Source organism: Podarcis melisellensis (genome assembly GCF_964234715.1).
Source record: "Podarcis melisellensis genome assembly, chromosome: 12".
In the NCBI taxonomy this organism is placed as follows: domain Eukaryota; kingdom Metazoa; phylum Chordata; class Lepidosauria; order Squamata; family Lacertidae; genus Podarcis; species Podarcis melisellensis.
The window spans coordinates 34,644,140-34,664,345 of NC_138544.1; the positions used below are offsets into that span (position 1 = coordinate 34,644,140).

Here is a 20,206-nt window from a genome sequence, read left to right on the forward strand (position 1 = left end):
CTTTAGTTTTACTGAATCTCCTTTTAAAGCAGGTTGGTGGCCATGACGTCATATTGTGCTAGCAAATTCCTTGGTTTAACTATGTGTTGTGTGAAGTACTTCCTTTTGCCCACTCTGAATCTCCCAAATTCAAGGTTCACTGAATGACATCTAGTCAAAACATATAAAGCACAAATGGGGAAACTTCAGCCCTCCAGACTTTGTTGAAATGGCTGTCCTTTGCAGGGATGTCAGAGAATTCTGTTGGAAACGGAAGGGGAAATTGCCTGTGTTTGGATATTTGCCCCATGTCCAGAACAGAAAGAAATCCAGCAAAAATTATTGCTATTTGCTGCTGCTTTCAATCTGAAAATGGTATGTGACATTACATTCCCCCAATTTGCACTGAAAGAAATGGAATGGAATAACATAATGACAACGAATTTTACTTGAATTAAGATATGTAATTTTACCACAGTGGACACCAAGATGATTAATGTCAGATTGGGTAGAAGACAAACTGCAGCAGAAAAGAAACAGCTGGAAGGTAAAACAATGTCTTCTTACATCCTTAGTCCTATATGCTGAGTCACAGCGGTCAGTATACTTTAAAGTGCTGAATAACTAAGAACAAATTTAAAAAGTATTGTTTGGTCCTATTTTCATAAGCCACGCCTTCTCTTCCACCCAGAAGCTTGCTCAGATATTCTATCTCCTGACATCGGCCTCTTCTATAGTTCACAGGAGGGTCCTGACTTTGGCTGGGTCCCTATTCTGCAGTTTATTCAATACAATGGTTTATCCAGACTACAATACATAGTAAACACTAAAGAGCAAAAATAAAATATATTTAAGTAATTTCAACGATTGTACCATATACACCCATATATTTCTCTGCATATATGTGAGACTATGATTTTCATTTACATCTGTCTGGATCACTTTATATGCAGAAATGTTCAAAAGAGATTTTGAGTAAGCACATCTACCTTTTCTCAAGTGTTGGGGTACTTGCTCTAAAACAGGAGTTACCAACTTATTGCTCTCTAGATGTTGTTAGACTACAACTCCCATCATCCATGACCACTGCCCGTGCTGGCTGAGGCTGAGAGTTGAAGTTCAAGCAACAGAAAAGCCACAGATAATCTCTGAAGTGATGATTATCTCAAGTAATCATGATTTTATTTTAAAAAATTACTTATTATATGGTATTTATTAAACAAAACTGATTACGGGTGGCTGGAAAGGCTATTCTTTATTACTGAAATAAAAATAGTGACATTAAATGATGGCAAATAGGATTCTTCACTGTTTGCAATTTTTAAGGTGTTGCCTACTGAACTAACCCAAGTGCTCCCCCAAGTGTCCAAAGTGTTCCTTTAATTTTGACACAGTTGCAAAAAAGAAAATTCCTGTTGTATTGCCTGATAATAGAGCTCATAATGCCAGGTACCAGAATTTAGTTTGAAAGACACAGCTACCTCAAGTTATATACTGCCTATGAGATAATTATTCAGTACCTAACAAGTTAGAGGTCTAAATACATCTGCATGTTGTGCTAACAGCTTTATGTTTTATATATAAAGTATATAAAATATATTTAACAGCTTAATACTCTGGATACAATTTTATGCTGCCAAGTAAAATATGGGTCACTTGTATTATCAGCCCCAATAGCTTTTAATTATGAAAAGCCAAAGCAAACATAGACTTTTGCCCATGGTGTTCAAGGCTTCTTCAGTGTTGGTTCTGGATAGGAAGAGATAGCTTTTATCCACATATGTGAACATTCATACTTTAAACTAGGATTATGGTGAACAGACATGAGTATTGCCTTTTCTCCTGGAGGAAAAACTGATATAGACTCTATAGTTAAGAACTAAACCCATAGATAAACACTGATTAAAACACAGCTGAAGTCAACACATGGCAAAAAGTAATAGTGTTTTAAGGAGATTAAAGTGTTTCCTCTACAGATTCAAATGCAAAGTTTTGATTTTGTCTTATTTTGAAAAGGTTTCAATCTTTTAAATTTCAGGAAGAGATTAAAATAATGTTGTGTTGTATAACTGTGTACATCCTGCCCTTTAATGTCCATGGTTGTGGTTTGTTCCCCAACTCTGCAAATCAAAGATTTTAAAACCAACTCCCAATCACATTATCTTAGTTACTATTATATTTTCCCTTAGAACTTCAACAGTTAAATGGAAAGTTTGGCACAACTTGATAGGTATCACCAAGTCCAGCTAGACACATGGCTTGGCAAATATCTTCATCAAACAAATCCCAGAAGTCTGCCAATGAGGCTCACCCTTGTATACTCTCCAGTTTTCAGAAATTACCACCTTTCAGAGTCTATTCACATTTCACAGGCATAAAACTGGAACTTCTCATAGGACTAGTCATACAAATATTAATAGCAACCTCTTTTTATGAGTGTCTATCTTCATGTAGCCAAAATGGCACCACCCATGCGCAGGGGAGAGAGATATTATAGAGAACCCCTAGGTTACCAAGGAAAATTGGGGGGGACCCAGGGACACCCACACCCCAAATGGCATACAGTGGCCACACACTGCAGAGGATCTGTTTGGCTGTAGGGGGGGGGGCAGAAAACCAGGGGGAAGGGGAATAGAATGGAACATTGTAAAAGAAGAAATGGCTGGCCAGATGAAATACTGAACTGAAGTACTCCCCACTGCAACATTTTTCTAGTCCCACTTGCTATATCTAAATGTAACCAAGCCCTCATACTGTTTATTTGAACTTAAACAAATGCATTAAACAAACAGTTGACAAATGTTTGAAACCAAGTCAATTCCAAAACAACAACAGGATGTTTTCAATTAAAATGTTAATATAAACATCATTATCCACAGAGATATTCATAATCAGTAATACAACACTGAAATGTTTGCATCAGAAAAGGTGGAAATCCCTTCCATATTTCATGAATGTTTATGTAAAATTGGCAAACTAAATCTTTTCCATTTTGAACTACTGTACTATTGTGATAACTTTCATGCATTTATTCATCACATCATTTAAACTGAAGAACAATCCTTTTGCAAAGGCACACAAAGAGCTCAGAATATGTTAAGATAATTTTTAATAAGGATATTCTTTTGGCTTTTATTGTGATCATATCAGGACATTGAAAAATAAAAGGTACTAAGTTTAATCAGAATAATTTTCAGTAAGAGCTTACCAGAAATGTATACCTTATGCAAATTATACTTTTTAATCCAATGCTATTATTGACTTTATTTGCCCCATGATACGAATAAGAACACAGTGGGACTAAATACATCCCAGTATATCAGTTTATGTAGCCTATGGATTGTACTGTCAGCCAGAATAGAGCCTAGAAGTAGCAGAATCACCTATAGGCAAATGAGTATTTCCAGTTATTCTGTTCTTAATCCACTTACTCACCCATCTCCAACTAACCTACAGGTTCATAACCGGTATAACTTGCCTTTGTGCATTGTTAATTTCCTACAGTATATCCTCAAGCACAAATATATACTTCCAACATTTGAGGCAAAAAGTAATCTGGGTAGCTTCTGATATATGAAATACACACAATATTCCAAAATGTGAAGGGATATATATTCTTAAGTAGGAAGGACAATTGGCAAGAAATCAGCAACATTGATACAACATGGTAATAAAAGACTTACTTATTCCAGGCTTGCCTAAGGTTTTTTGCACTGTACTGTGTAAACCGATCTGTAACAAAAAATAAAGATCTCCTGTTTTGTATAAACCTATATAGGAAACATACTTAAAATAGTCTAATAAAACAACAAATACAACTTATTGTGCGGCTCAGTGGCATTAAAAAAAATGTAAACTATTTTTTAATACTAGTATTCAACACAAGTTTCCAAGCTAAATTTAACACCCACCTACCCCAAAAGCTGAGAACAAACTGCAACATCAACAGTAAAAGGAGTAACAAAAAAAGCTCAAGAAAATAGAATTAAATTAATTAAATTCACATGATGCCTAATATTTATTCATGTAGGCACCAGCTGAATGCCTCTGGGAGATACTATTCCACAACTGGAAACCACCACCGAAAAGGCCTTGTCTCTGATTGCCATTAACTGCTGACTGTGGTGACATCCTAGAGTAGGACTTCTACTTAAGAATTTTTAAAAACCAAACAGGTTCCTAGGAGAGCCTCTGGTCCTTCAGAAATTTGGCTGCAAGCCTTCCAGAGCTTTATAGGAAAAAACCAGCACCCTGAATTGTGCATGGAGACCACTGATTTTTTTTAATACTGGTGAGGTCTTAAATGCAAATACCAGTCAATAATCCGGCTTAATAACATTATGAACCAGGACAGTGTTCTTCAACCTTGTGTTCACAGATATTGTTGGACTACAACTCCCATGAATCCATTGGGCTACCATCCAGGCATAAATAGTTCTAACCCAACAATATCTGGGGGCACAGGGTTGAAGAACAGTACAACAGGAAACTTTATACAGTCAGATTAGATTTCTTGTACACAAGCACATCCACTTGAGCATTTGTTTCATGGCTCCATATCCCTGATGAAGTAATCTATAACAGCAACAGGAAGGAAAATGAACTGAAACACAGGCTCTTGTGTAGAGACAAGCTGGGAGGTATGCAACTCATATAAACCTCTACTTGGATAAGAATAACCACAGTCCCACAATTACAGTAATTACTTGTTCCTTTGCCCATAATAGTAGCTCAAGAAACAAAAGTTCTTTATTGTTCACAATTCCTCAACCATCAGGGAAGGGAAAGAAGTACTAATTTTACTTTCTTCCTGTTTTGCAGGAGTAAGGGATGGAATTATTCCATGATTATTAGCCTGAGTTTCCCTATCCCTGCAGTAAAGCATGCCTAGCTTCTCCCTCCTTCATGTCTGGGTCCTGGGCCGGATACAAAATAGAGAGAAAATAACCCACATGGTGCCTTCGAGATGTTGTTGGACTCCCATAAGTTCCAGCAAACATGGTCAGGGATGATGGGAGTTTTAGACCAACAGCATCTGGAGGGCACCACATTGGCTATATGTACTGTACACTGAGCTTGGAAAAAACATTCAGTGACAGAGCAGCAGGTTTGAGAGAAGAGATGAAGCGACAGACAAATCAACGATATAGCCTGACAAAGATACTGAAGCATAAGTGACAATCAATATGCTTAGTTTAGTGTAACAAAACAGATGGAAGTGGCAGCACTAAAATGTTTGACTTGTTAAATGTGAAAAAATAAAACAGAATTTACAAAATAATGTAAACAAAGACTCAAAGCCCCTAACATTTTTTAAAGTGCCAGTGGGAGCAAATCTGGACAAGAAACAAAATCTCTAAAATTAACTTCATTCTCAAACATGCAGTGTAGAGTATGAACGGAAAACATCTGAAATTCTTGCCAAATCTTGCTTCCTTGCCCTTTCCAACTTGCCAACTGGAACTGTGTGTTGTATGGTTTTATTTTGGACTGTCCCTAGATACCAACAGAAGGCCATACTAGCTTATTTTGGGTTTACTAAGAGATATTGTCAGGTTCCAACTCAAACTAAAATGAAAACAAAAAGACGAACTTTTTTTATTGAGGCATAACCTTATCAACTGTAATCTTGCATCTAATAAAAAGGACACTAGCTCATAAAAGCTCATACCACAATAAAATGTGCTAAGTCTTTTAAGATGCCACAGAATGTTGTGTTGTTTTTCCTGCAATAGACTAAAAAGGGGAATCCTCAGTAAAGCGAATATGGATTAGAAATACCATCCCTTTCTGATTCAGGATATAAAAGGACAGAGAGAACCATGGGCATGTTGCAAGAAAATGAAATGTCTTTTGAAAACATTGCGTAGGACTAACATTTATTTAATTATTATTTACTACCATCTATTTCCCACACCTTTCAGGATACAACTTCTTCTAAGATGATTTACAGAAAACTCTTTCCCTCTGCAACTTTCACTTTCAAGTTGCTTTCACTCCTACCACGAACATTCTGAATACAAACTTAGCTTGCAAATTACCCAGGATTGGTAAGAAGTGTTTCAAGGGAAATTGGCTGAGAGAAGGGGCTGGTGGACTATTACTACTAGTAGTACTATACATACTACACATGGCTTATCCACCCTTCACCATATAAAATTGTGTGTGTGTGTGTGTGTGTGTGTGTGTGAAAAGTAAGCTAGAGAGCTGTAGGGAGGCTAGAATGTAAGGAGGCTAGAATACAACTTCACCACTGTTACAGTATAAAAGGATCACAGCAGTCATTGTTTGGAACATATACCGGTAGTTAGTAGCATGTAAGGACTTTGCAGGAAGTGGGACAATTTATGGACCATTTTATGAATCTAAATTATTTTGCTGCCCAAATGTTATTTCAAACTTATTCTGGACCAAAATGGATTGGGAACTGTGAGACTACATACCTCTTATTTGCATTTTTTCTGTTCAAAATTCTTTAAAGCCTTATGCTCTGCTCTAAACCTTTCTTAAAGCAATTCAGTAAGCACCACATTTACAAATCTCAGGGGAGAAAATAATCCTTTTAGAGGAAAAATAGAATTTTATTGCTCCTGAATTTCAAACTACATCACTTGCAGCACAATTATGGTCTCTGGTTGCCTAATTATTGCCCCAAATCTCCGGAGTACCTTATTTACTCATCTTGCTCTCCAAGATGCCTATAAATTACTTTATAAACTCTCTAGGCAAATAAAGCTATTGGATAACAACTGCTGGCCTACTTTATTTTTTAAAAAATAAATATACCTGTATGGTGTTTTGACTTATCACTGGTAACTTTTATATTAAGGCAAAAAAATCCATGATAACCTTTCATTCAAAATACAGCATTTGGCATTTATGAGAGTCAAATGTAGTCTTCCAATTTTGTTACCCAAAACACAGGATGAAATTTTGATTTCCAGATAATATTTAGAATATTAATACCTAACTTTAATAAAGAAGTCTACATTGTGACAACAAAATCATGTAAAACTTGGATTTAGCTAATCCTGAGATCCTAATTTAAGGTTCAGGTATACGTCCATTATCACTGGATGTATTTTCAGCAGTAAATTTGAAAAGTTTGATGTCTTTTCTTTAAAAACAAAACACCTTCTCTGACTTGCCATTCTCTACAGCAGGGGTCCTCAAAGAACGTTCCGTGGCCTGCCTCCGGCCCGCCAGGGTCCTAAACCCAGGCCGGCCACGCCATCTCCACCCTTCCCTTCCCCACCCTCCCATCTTAAGCAAAGAGTTTGCAATGCTGGCCTTGGCAAGCATCCTATAAGAAGCGCTCCTCGCACCCCTGGCCAAGGGAGAAGGCAGCAGCTGCACCGCTTCTACCTCCAGCTTGGCGCTCGCCAGCTGCTGCCACCGCTCTTCCTCGCTGGCAGGAGTCACTTGGCGGGCTGCCTCTTTTCTGCTGCCTTTGGTCTCAGCGGCGGTAACAGCGGGGAGAGTCCAGCTGGGAGATCAAGCAGCGTTGCTATTTTAAAGTTGGTTCCTCTCCCCGCCTCTCCCTTTGGCAGGGAGTTCCTCAAACCCCAGGATCAGCATGAGTGCCAGAGCTGGGGGTGAGGATGCTGGTCTGTTTGTGCCTCAAGGAGTCTGCACCTGGCTACTCGTGGGATGAGGAGAGAGATATCTTTGATCGCCACAGCCAACTTGAGTGGGATGCTGCCTGAGGGAGAGTGGGAGGGAGGGAGAAAGAGAGCCAGCTTGCTGTCCTTCCTGCTGTGCTCAGCACGGAATTCCCCACGAGTCATGTAAGTGTTCTAGAGTTGGAATGGGGAAGGATCCGCACCGAGCTTGGACCTCAGGGGTGGCATTGGAAATTATTTCTGGAAAGCAAGAATTCTAAGGCTCTCTCTGCCTTCCCATTGAGGAGGAAGGACCTTTGTAATAAATGGGAAATGACTGCACTGTTGGCAAAAGTATACGACTGTCCTGACAGTGCTGTGACTAGCAGTGACAAATATGGAACCGGATAGGGACCATCTCATTAGCCAAAAGCAGGCCCATACTTCCCACTGAAATACTTATAAGTTTTTGTTGATTAAAATCATTCATTTTAAATATTGTATTGTTTTTTCCTGTTTTTTGTGCACTACAAATTAAAATATGTGCAGTGTGCATAGGAATTCGTTCATATTTTTTTCAAACTATAGTCCGGCCCCCAACAGTGTTTGAGGGACAGTGAACTGGCCCCCTGTTTAAAAAGTTTGAGGACCCCTGCTCTACAGCATAAAAAGCCTATTAAACTGTGTTGTTTTTGGTACACACGCCTATTACATTAATTTTGACTTTTTAATAACACTTTGGAGCTGTTTCCGAAAGCACATTTATTTATTATCTAGTATGCTCATGCCTAATAGCATTGCTGAACTAAACAGCTAAGCTGCCTTAACTCCGAGGGGAAGAAATGTGGGGAAGGCACCCTGAGGAAATAATAATAATAATAATAATAATAATAATAATAATAATAATAATAATAATAATAAATTATACCCCGCCCATCCGGCTGAGTTTCCCCAGCCACTCTGGGCGGAAAGGAAAAGTACAAGCTCAAAGCAGGGCAGAAAAAAGGCAGTGCATGCATTTATTTGTTTTATTACATTTTATCTAATTAAGTGTGCATATTTGCCTACTATTTTCCCCCATGTTCACCTGATATCTCCTACTCTCTCATTGATTTGAGTTCCTACTTCAGTTTGCACCAGAAATGTCTAACAGGGATATTTTACTGTTCAGAGCAGCTCCTTAATAAAGTTACTAATTAATCCCACATGCTGCTTTAGGGGTCTGGATCCCAGCATCTCTCTACTGGTTCTCATATATCACAGAGAAGGAAACAGAAGCGTGCTTTTTATCCATTTGATTTTGTGTGCTTGGCTCCTAAGGCAACACAACAAGGAGTGAGAGAGAGGAAAAGTACTGATGTTCATAGTTTTGTCCTAGAAAGAAGAGCACTGTGTTTTGCAATAATGAGTAAGTGCTAATTATCTTGCCTGGAAGGTTGCAAGAAGCTGAATAAAATGGGAGGTTTTGTGGTGTTTTGCTTTTGGCTCAGAGGTGAACTTGAGTATGGATTAGTTCTCTGAAATATCTTTAAAATCTTTTTGTTAATCACTTGTATGAGAGCACAAAACATGACACAGCAATAATATACCGTATTTTTCTGTCTCTAAGGTGCCCCTGTCTATAAGATGCTCCCTATTTTGGGGGCCTCAAAATTTAGAAAATGGGGGGGTGAGCTTTCGGGGAGGATTATTTGGGGGGAATGCAAAAAATCACTCACCTGCCAGAACGCAGCACACAACCGCTTGCGTTACTTACAATCGCCGCTTACAATCTTGGGCTCGCACTTCGTTCCGGCAGGTGAGCAATTTTCTGCATCTCTCTCCCCCCCCCCCCCGACCAATCAAGCGGCCAATTGCTGCTTACAATACAGGCTCGTGCCAAAAAACCATTCACACCCCCCCCCAGCAATACCCGTGTATAAGACAAGCCTAAATTTTGAACCTCATTTTTGAGGTCAAAAAAGCTCGTCTTACACACGGAAAAATATGGTAATATGTACATCCTTTGATACCAGTTCAGTTTGTATCTTGGGCCAGTACTGCCACAGTTTCTGCCCAAAATAGATTATTATGCAATCATCCCAGGAAGGAATACTGTCTCAACATTATGTTATACCAAATCACACCTTGCAAAGGCAGGGGGAGTTTCTTAAATTAGGGTGCCAATAATGGTTTAAGATGACATGGATTTTGAATTGTCAAGTTTGTTTTTATACATTGCTTAAGAGTTATTTTTAATATATTAAGCAGTATAGAAATTAAATAATCAATGAAATGTAAAAAGTTGTAGATATTTAATTGTCACCAGCCATTTTAAACTTAGTAGCTGTTAATGACTTTCTTCCTTCTGCTCAAAATCTCTTGTTTTCTGCTGAAAACCTAGCTAAGCTTAGACATCAAAGCCTTTTAGCAGATGCTAACTTTCTCTTCATCAGTGTTTTCTGCATACTTTTTTCCTAAGTCAATTAGAATTGGAACAAAAAAATAGACAAACTTCTGCATTGATAGACACACTAGGCAGAAATGCATGATTACAGTGCAGTGAGCACACAATTTGATAGCTTTTGTCAGTATGCATTTTACCAGTTATATGCAGGCACTATCATCATCAGAAGAATGCAGTATTTCATGTGGAGAGAAATACTGTACAAGTGAAGAAGCAGCACATTTGTGCATTCTTTTGCATCACACCTGTCAGTGTGCGTGAAAAGGATTTTTGCAAATTCTGTGTGGGAGCCATGCAATTTAAATCAGCCTTAAGGTTCTTAGATTCCATTATAAAGCAAACGCAGAAACAATTTTTTTTTACCTTATAAAAAGAACCAAACAACTTTCCTCCCACATTAATACCGAAGTGTTAAACTAAGAGCAGCAATAAGATGCTTATCTGGCAGCCAAATATAATGGCAGCAAATCCATGTATTTAAAATACAAATCTGACCAAATCGCATGGAAACCTGGGAAAGAGGTTTTAGCACTCTCTCTTTCCTCACAGACTTCTAGTATTGAAGCTCAGTTGAGGGGAAATCACCAGGTATGGAGAGACTGTTGGACGGTGGGTGAAGACCGACTTCTCCCAGATTCATCCACCTATTCTTTTTGCTGTTAAAAATGTTTACATCCATGTTTACATCTGTATTGATCTATTGCAACCACATCTAATTTGTTTCTGCCAAAAGGAATTCAGAACACTTGGCACTTCTGAGAAGTCATGAAGCCTACAAATAATAGTTGCTAGTAAAGGATAATATTTTGGATTACAAATTTGTATAGAATTAGATTAAGTTTGAAAGAACAAGGGTCTAAAAAATTATTACTCACAGAAAAAGAGTGATAACATTTAGCTGGCTTTTTCCAACTGACAATCATCTGTACCTTTCCAAGTGCAGTGTTTTAAAGCTAGTGTTTTAAATCACAACTGGCAAAGCATATAGCATTTAACCAGAGAAACATAAATCTAACACAATGGCTATCTTAAAATAGAGCCTATATAACATTCCCTTTTTAGTTTATTTCCCTGAATCTGCTCTATTAAGAAAAATTACAAGCACACAACACATATATACAAATTAAAATAAAATCAAACAGAATTAACCAGCTCAGAAAGGTTTCTTGACTGCCACCTACTGGCAAAAAAGCCCCAATTTTGGGGCTGGCAAAAAAGCCCCAATTTTGCCAGTAGACTGCCACCTATTGGCAAGTTACAGATAGGTAGCCGTGTTGGTCTGCCATAGTCAAAACAAAACAAAATTTCCTTCCAGTAGCACCTTAAAGACCAACTAAGTTAGTTCTTGGTATGAGCATGCACACGAAAGCTCATACCAAGAACTAACTTAGTTGGTCTTTAAGGTGCTACTGGAAGGAACCTATTGGCAAAAAAGCCCACAGTGCTAGCCACTGTGATACTTTTCAGATGCTGCTGGACTCCATCAGCCTCAACCAGCATGGTTAATGATAAGGAATTATGGAAGCCGTAGTCAACTACCTCTGAAGTAAACTATTCTAAACTCAGATTCTTCACTGGAAAAACACCACCAATTTTTTTACAGAATTAAACAACAGTAGCAGCCTTAGCAATGTACTAAAATGAGTGCCTTTCAAAGTAACTTAGCTTGTATTCTTAAATTTAGACATTTATTTTTAAATCATATTTTCTGAAATGTTAGCTACTTTGTATTTCCAGGGGCTTGGTAGACCAAATACCTTAAATTTATATTTATAAAGTGTAGAATGTCAATTTTATAGCAAAATTGGGAGAGAGTAGGTAAGAGAGTGGAATTTTTTTAAAAAACAGGGGAAATGAAAATGTATTATGGCTTACAACAAACACATTTCCAAGATGATATTCAGGGACAAGAGCAGGGATAACAACTTATCAAACATTTTAACTTAGAAGGTTGAGATTCTTAGGAAGCGGGATTCTATACCAACTTCCACTTTCTGTGTGCTTAGTTGAAACCATGACCACATGTACCTAGTAATAAAGGGAGTTTGGGCAGTCTTCAGCAAAAGAGGGGCTCCTCTTCAGGAAGTTATCAGCATTCAGATAAAAACAAATGACTAAAATGACATTAAACTAAACCCAGTGAAATTCTGGAGAGTAAATGATTGGACATCAGACGTTACGTTACATTATGTCATTTATACAAAGAATAGGTGAAACTAAAAAAATGCAAGTCAATTTTACTGAGATAAATTTTCAGTATGCAGTTGAGATGCCAACTGGCCAATGGCTAAGTTAGCGCTTTGTCTCCCTGACGGTGCCAGGGTATCTCTCTGCAGAAGTAAGGTATCTCAAGAGGGGCATATAATTGTGATGTTTGCCACTAGGATTTATAAACCAACAGGGTGAGGATGACTTTCCTGAGATCCTGTAGGGAGTAGCACCTCTAACCTGAGCAAGGCCTATAGAGAGAATGGAAAGAAGGTGATGTAAACAGCCTCACTTCTCTGGTTGAAGCTTGGGGAAAGAATGGCCAAGACAAAGCACAGTGATTGCGCAGTAACTTGGAAAGGGTCAGAGCTCAGTGACAGAGCAACTACTGGGCATGCAGAAGGTGCCAAGGTCAATCCCTGGCATCTCCAGGTTGGGAAAGATTCCTGTATGAAACCCAGGAGAATCATTGCTAATCAATGTGGACAATACTGAACCAGACAAACCAAGACCAGCTTCCTATATTGCAGCATACGCATCAGCTGAAATCTGAAAGGGCACCTTTGTTTATAATGCCAGAATCTTTTCGCAATAGAAATGGTATTTAAATATGAAATCTGATGGCAAGGTCTTGAAACCTACCTGGCTTGAAATGGGGCAGAGAATGAACTCCAGGCCATGAATCTTCATTTGGGGTTCCAAGCACCTACAAGTAAACAGAGCCAAATACATTTAGTTTAAAATACAGATGGCCACTTCATGTAAAATATTTTATGATTGACTTAAGTTAAGAATAATGTATTGATTTGCTCAAGGATTTAAAAGATTTACTATTTCAGGATTTACTACAAAAGAACAAGAACTAATCATTTAAATTTTATGGACATCCATGTTATTCAGGTCATTTATAACCAGAATACCAAGTCATTGTTTATGTACTACCTGATACAAAGAGGCTTACTGTTAATTAATTCACTACTGCAAACTACCTTATTAAAGAAATCAAAATCAGCACCAATAACCATGGGGAACACTGCAATGGGAGACTTCAGCATCTAAGCCACAATGTGTCTGTATGTTTGTAGCAATACGTTCCACAAATTCTTTTTTTTTATTATTATTATGCCTTATTTTCTGTTTGCATTTTTCTTTTCTTTTTTGCCAAAAATTAGGTCCCTTCAATGGTCCTGTTCTTCCTTCTTACAGTTCTTTAATCTTTAAACTGCACTTGGAGAGGATAGCCCTTAAAACAAACAACTCCTTCAGACAGAGAACTGTGTTTTGTATACAGAATAGATGGCTACCCTGAATTTTTCTTACTTAATTTGAAAAAGAAGCCCTAATTAACGTTTGCATTTTAAAACATATTAATGTATCAGCAACACCATGACTTCTACTCCTTAATCATCACCTTTCACATTAAAGACAGACTGGGTATAATAATAGAAAGTAGCCTGAAGAGTCTGATAATTATTAAAGTAGTGTTTGTGGAAGATATGGCTAGTGATCAGTGTGCAAAGACTAGAGTTTGAATGCAATTTCCAAATTTCTGCTCAGCAGTAGCTCTACATTAGCCAAAGCTACCTCATGTGAAAGTACAGAAGAATTGCAAATATGTTGTATGCATCCCCCCCCCATACACACTCTGCAGTATATAACAGCAACCATGCAATATTTCACTTTGACCAGGAGAGGGAGGCAGAGAATTGAAATTAGAAAGGCACATTATTCTTAAAGTAGCATGCCATCGGACAGCACCACATTGGAAACCACTAAAAATAACGGGGGGAGGGAAGGGGAGCACGGCACACAGGATAGTGCAGCAATATCAAAAGTTTAAAAGGCATATTATTGCAAGAGCTTTTCATAAGGAAGGTTGGTTTCAACGTACTGGGTGAGATCGCATTGTCATAAATACTGAAAGAGAAAGGAGTCCAAGACGAATGAGAATTTCTTAAAGGTGAAATATTGAAAGCACAAATGTAGAAAATTCAAAGAAAAATGGGAGGCATCTAAAGAAATCAGTGTGGCTGCATATACTTACAGATGAACTGAGATTTAAGAAGGGCATGTTTAAGAAATGGAAGAATGGGAAAATCAAGAAGGAAGGGTATACACAACTTGCCAACAGTTGCAGGAGGAAGATCAGGAGAGTCAAAGGTCAGAATGAGTTCAGGCTACCAAAAGAGGCCAAAAATAATTTAAAAGTTTTCTTCAGCTATGTTCAAGGCAAGAGGAAGAACAAGCAAGCAGTAGGTCCTCTGCGTGGAGATACATGATGTAGCAGCAAAAGAAGCTAATGCTATTCTAGGCTGTATCAACCAAGATGATCAAGGGTTTGGAAACCAAGCCTTATGAGAAACAGTTGAAGGAGTAGGGTATGTTTAGCCTGGTAAAGAGGAGACTGAAAGAAGATGTGATAGCCATCTTCAAATATCTAAAGGGCTGTCACATGGAAGATGGAGAAAGCTTGTTATCTCTTGCTCTGGAGGCTGGGAATTAAACCAATGGAATCAAGTAGATTCTGACTAAACATCAGGACAGTAAGAGCTGTTTGACAGTGGAACGGACTCCCACAGGAGGTTTTGAAGCAGAGGTTGGATGGTCATCTGCCATGCATGCTTTAGCTGAAATTCCTGCATTGTAGGCAGCTGGACTAGATGCCCTTGGGGTCCCTTCCAACTCTACAATTCTATGGTTCTATAAAGAACCTATTCGTTCAGTTTCAAAACTGCAGATTATCAGCAACTCTCTCAGTTAGTAATCTTCCCACAGTTTTCTTCAATTGGGAGAAGAGTGCAAAGCAAGATAGTTTAAAGCGGGCATGGAAATTTAGATTATTTATTTAAAATAAATGTGCAGTTGCAACCTTCAAGAAGCGAGCCAAGTTCAGACAGCCATATGTGGATTCACAGGGTATCTTCAATTCAATCCTGTGACAATTAATCGTTTACATGACACTACTTCAAATATACAGCAGTTTCTGTGGGTAAAAGTAGTTCCCCAATATCTGCAATATTTCACACTGCTTTAGACCCAGCGAGAAAGGCAGTAATGTCTTGAACATGGTTGGGAATAGCAGTAACGAGAGAAAAATATGCCAAGAAAAACTGTAATTTAGTGCTTGTAGAGGTTCTTTAAGAAACTGACCAATAGGTTTTTTTCTCCTCAAAAGATAGTTCTGAACAGGACCAAAAGAAAATAAACAAACCTTATAAGAAATAGGAATGTGCCCCATGTTAGTAATGTCTTCTACCTCTGGAAGAAGCTTTCTCCAATGTTTGAAAGTTCTCCCAGTAAATTTACCGTAATCCCTTTACTCTATGCCTTTTGCTGTCAATTAAAAACCTGTTTCCTCAGACATTTACTGTACTGGGTTACTTTAGTGCTAATTGGTTGAGATTTGAAAGTTATTTATTGTCAATGTAATTTTTATTGTGATTTTTAAGGTGTTGTTTTAGAAAATTTATACACAGAACATATGAGTATTGTTGCAATAATTACAGCAAATCATCACTCTGTTTTCTATTTACCAATGGCATAACAGAGGCCATAAACTAGATACTTAAGTGACAGTAAAGATCACGAAGAAATTGCATCCTTCAGATTAATTCTTGGCTTATATGAAAAGCTTAAAAAGGCAAAAGAGACAGATGTAACTACTAGCAGCATATATTATATATGTTGACTCAGTATTTTGAGTGACAATTCCGTCTATGCCTCATCAACCCTCTTTGCAAGGCACAATATGATAGCTTATTGTCAAGCTCACTATTCGAGAGAAAATGCATGAATATTTCTGCCACTATAAGCATTAGTTTCCATAAGAGATAATAAATCAAGCTCTTTGATATTCTTTACATTCATGAAGGAAGAGAAAATGAATTTAAGGCCAAGAAATATATTCTAGTATGTTGCGATTCTGGGGCAGGCAGACTAGACAATTACAGCATAGCATTCCAGAGAATGCACATCTACAAAGGTCCCACTTGGGTATTTGGCAATACACGCACACTAACAAAAACAAATGCACCCAACTGAGACACCACAAAGAATCTATCAATTATAAAAATGACTTCATAAGGATCCATGATAACTAATCTGCATTATTTGTATACATCTGTAGAACTAATGAATAGGGCACATAAAACAGCAGCAAAAATCATGACATTTCTGCCCATCTGATTAATTACGGTATGTTAGTAAGTCTTTACAATGTTCATGTCTGCATTTTGTCTAGGGCAGGTATTATTTCTATGGATGAAACTATTACTGCAAATATTACTATAATGTATGCTTTTTATTTTCAGTCATCAAAATTGTCTCTTATTTTCATATGTGTGAGAGAAATAGAACAGTAAGAATGATGGGCTGTAATAAGATACTTAAAGTCTTTAAAGCCCTGCCTGTTAATGGTTGCGTATGAGTAGGCTTGATGGTGGGTCATTTTTATTTCAGATTTCTATCAATATGGAATTCTATCTTCGTAATTAAACATTCAATTGTCTAATACAAGATAACAAGGGAACAGAAAATCCAGTAGGCTCCATTTCCAATGCCATGGTCTATAAAATATGCATTTTGGTAATATGCCCAGTTTATGCCCAGTTGTTAATTTTTTCATAAAGTGAACCACTGAACCACATGAAAACTGGTAAGGTTTTAAGCACAGTTTCAGGACTATAAAACACAGAAAGGCATACTTCTAGCAATGTAGTAGTGCCTTCTAGAAAATGTATTAAGAGTACATTTTGTTCTGCGTAGAAGGGAAAATTACGCAGAACTGCAGGTAATGTTAACTCATTGAGGATCTGTGGAGTACATTTTATAAATGAAGTTAGTTGTAAACCAACTACAAAAAAGACAAAACAGAAGATAGTCACTATTAAGCCTTTAATCACTGAAATAAAGGATGCCTCTCCTGCATCTGTCTCTACAGTCACAGCAGGTGCTATAACTCTCTAGCAGTTTGACTTTACCTACAAAGGCACACTCTTCCATTGTCTCCCAAGACAGACAGATGCCAACAAGTGAAGAGATATGCCAAGATTAAAAACTTGGGAGAGAACTCCTGAAAGATACCTGTGCTTTTATTGAATACTCACCTTAAAAATATCAAAATGAACAAACAACACATCAAATTGGGTTTTAAATGCCCATCACTACTTACCGCTGACAAAATGAACAAAGTCTTGCCATATTCCTATTCAGCATTAGGAACAATGTAATATATATTTTTCTCTGAAATGATTGCTTGGATATAATCATAAATCATTAACACTCTCGGGAAGACTAGTAGGTGACCTTTTTAATTCTTCCATGATTAGTCATGGTTTTTTGAATTCATCGTATTCATAAGAATATTTCTAAAGTGACAACTCGTAAGAAAAATATACTGATTTGCAGTGAGCACTGGGAATCGATTGAGTAATTTTCATTTGTTCTCTCCAAATAAACATGTATTAAGGTAAGCTTTCTTGCCTTCAAGATTTTGAAAACCTGCAGTAATAGCTAAGTTGCTATAGCTCTGTTGAAGTTAAGCAAATAATGTAACATTTATTCGTAAAACTCTTTACTAGCATGTACAGTTTTAATAGAGATAGTCACTTGTTCCAGGTAACAAGAGGAAAAAGAACAGTTGGTGGCGCAATAAAGGAAATGAAGATATGAGTAACACTTAGCATAATGCTTTGTATCATGCTAAGATCAAATAGACTGCAGCCAATTACCATAGCGTAAATGCTGCATACATATACATCTTAGGTCTTAAAACTGAAACTGTTCTTAACCTGCCGGAGCACGATTTCTGTTCTCATCCTGAAGCAAAGTTCTTAACCTGAAGCACTATTTATGGGTTAGCGGAGTCTGTAACCTGAAGCGTCTGTAACCTGAATCATATGTAACCCGAGGTACCACTGTACAGACATTTGGTCCATGAACTCTATGCAGGTGGCCTATGGAAAGGCTATGGAACAGTTGAGAATATCTTTACTTTGGCTCCGTATTTGATTTTTCTTCTTCTGATAATGGAAATGGAGACCATTTTGATCACAGTCTGATTACCGACCATTCTAACAAGGGTCGCTGTGGCAAATCAGCAAAAGCCAAACAAAGGGGAAACTAATTTATCCAACCTTTCCTTCTCTCTGATTTGTCTCTCTGATCTCTCTCTCTCTCTCCATTTCTGCCCAAAATGACTTCTGCCTCCGACAAGCAAAACACAAACAAGTAAGGAAAGAGGCAAACATTTGGCTCTTCGGATATCACCCAAACACCTACAGGTATTTCAAAAATGATTAACCAACTTCATGTACACAATTCACTAAATAATGGGGGAAGGAAGTAATCCTTTTTAAGCAGAGTAGTCCCGTTTTTAGTAACTGTCAAATGGATAATTCTAATGATGCACACAACGTATCTAGCTAGATAATTATTGACAGTATTTTTGTTTGAAGTGGCTGACTAATTTAAACAAACTCTGGATTTCAAGGGAATCTGACATAATGCTCCAGCCACTTCCACCATGGAAACTCCATTCATTTCAGTGTGGTTTATATAAGGTTCCTGCTATTTATATTTGGGTAGAGGAGGCAGTTGTCAGCATGCAATAATCAAATGCAGGGGAAGTGGGAAGGAGATTTACCAGAAATATTCTTTCAAGTTGATCTTGAATGTCTTTCATTCCTGGAAAAGCAGCAACACCTTGAATCATTTCGACGAAGATACAACCAACTCCCCTGGAAAGAAAAAAGGTTTAAAATATTTTTTGGGGGGAAATGTCATAATAGAAACTGGTACACAGCCTGTACATTGGTTTTCAAGAGATTTTTTCCTTGCTGCAAAAAGATGCAAGACAGATTACATTGAATGTCTGACATTGACTCAGAACTGTCTCTTTGAAAACAGTTTGATTGAGTGTGAATTGCAAAATTTAAAAGCTGTTCTGGGGGTTTGTATGATTGCACAATGGCAGAAACACCCCATGGTTTGTAACATCTTAAATAAAATGAAATGCAGTCACCCTGCAGTACACGCACAACATATAAACAGGAAATCCCTAATAGGGCCTAGGACATGATTCAAAGAACTGCTCAACCAGTTACATGTGCCCAAAGGGTTTGTGCTGGTGCTTCTCAAATAGCCTTTCATGTCACGTGGCAAACTGTTTCAAAGCTGTTTGTGTATGAAGTGGTTTTTCTTTTGCTTTTTACACCTAAGTCAGAATTTCACTGGCTATGTCTAAAACATTGCTTTAGATACCAGCCACAGTTTTAGTTCTGCACAAACCAGATGGTTACTTCTGACTATACAGAACACTCTGCATGTTCTGTTTTACCACTGAACAGTAAAGATATTTACTACTGAGTATTATAGTTTCTGACGCCCTCTTTGCAAATAATGAAAGCAAAGGCAATGAAAGAGGCAGAATGTTTATTATTGCTGTGTATGCCATCATATTTATCCTTGACCACAACTTTATTTACCTATAACAGCAGCATTGTGTTGTGTTTTATTGTACTGTTCCTGATTTCACCTAAGCATTGATGTTCTTACACAATAGGGTTCGACATTTGGATAACATATGCCTCAGCTAAAAGGTTTTCTACATCTCCATGTGGGCTGAATATGTATCATTACAACCAAAAGTAAATATGCATATCAGTACTCCAACAACATTTGAACAGTTCATGACATAATTGCTAGAATGAAAAGTATTTTCAAATGGCAATGATATACTTGGAAAGTAACACATTTTAAGTGTGCCAAAGTAGTGAAACACCATCTCTTTAAAACATGCAATCTGCTTTCATTAATTAAGAGATCCTAACTGAATATTTATAAGTCACATTTGGCAAAGAGCCCTTTAATTAAAACTCATTTAGTAATATAGGTAACTTGTTTTTTAACCCAGTTAGAATATATAGCTAAATTTTAGTGCACAATATATAGCTAAATTTTAGTGCACAATCTA

General features: G+C 37.5%; 1 protein-coding gene and 1 long non-coding RNA gene across 7 annotated transcripts in view; one reads left to right on the forward strand and one right to left on the reverse strand.

Moving 5' to 3' along the window:
* LOC309353385 overlaps nt 1–20,206 on the forward strand; it is a 307,936-nt gene that overhangs the window by 271,748 nt on the left and 15,982 nt on the right. The gene's annotated exons all lie outside the window — the stretch shown is intronic.
* CDK14 (cyclin dependent kinase 14) overlaps nt 1–20,206 on the reverse strand; it is a 232,342-nt gene that overhangs the window by 80,668 nt on the left and 131,468 nt on the right. For all 6 annotated transcript variants that reach the window (XM_081882549.1, XM_081882552.1, XM_081882551.1 and 3 more), the window contains 3 exons: nt 18,878–18,971; nt 12,877–12,940; nt 3,663–3,711 (listed from right to left, as the gene is read on the reverse strand). In XM_081882549.1, coding sequence (XP_081738675.1) covers nt 3,663–3,711; nt 12,877–12,940; nt 18,878–18,971 — 207 coding nt within the window. The remainder of the gene's footprint in view (nt 1–3,662; nt 3,712–12,876; nt 12,941–18,877; nt 18,972–20,206) is intronic.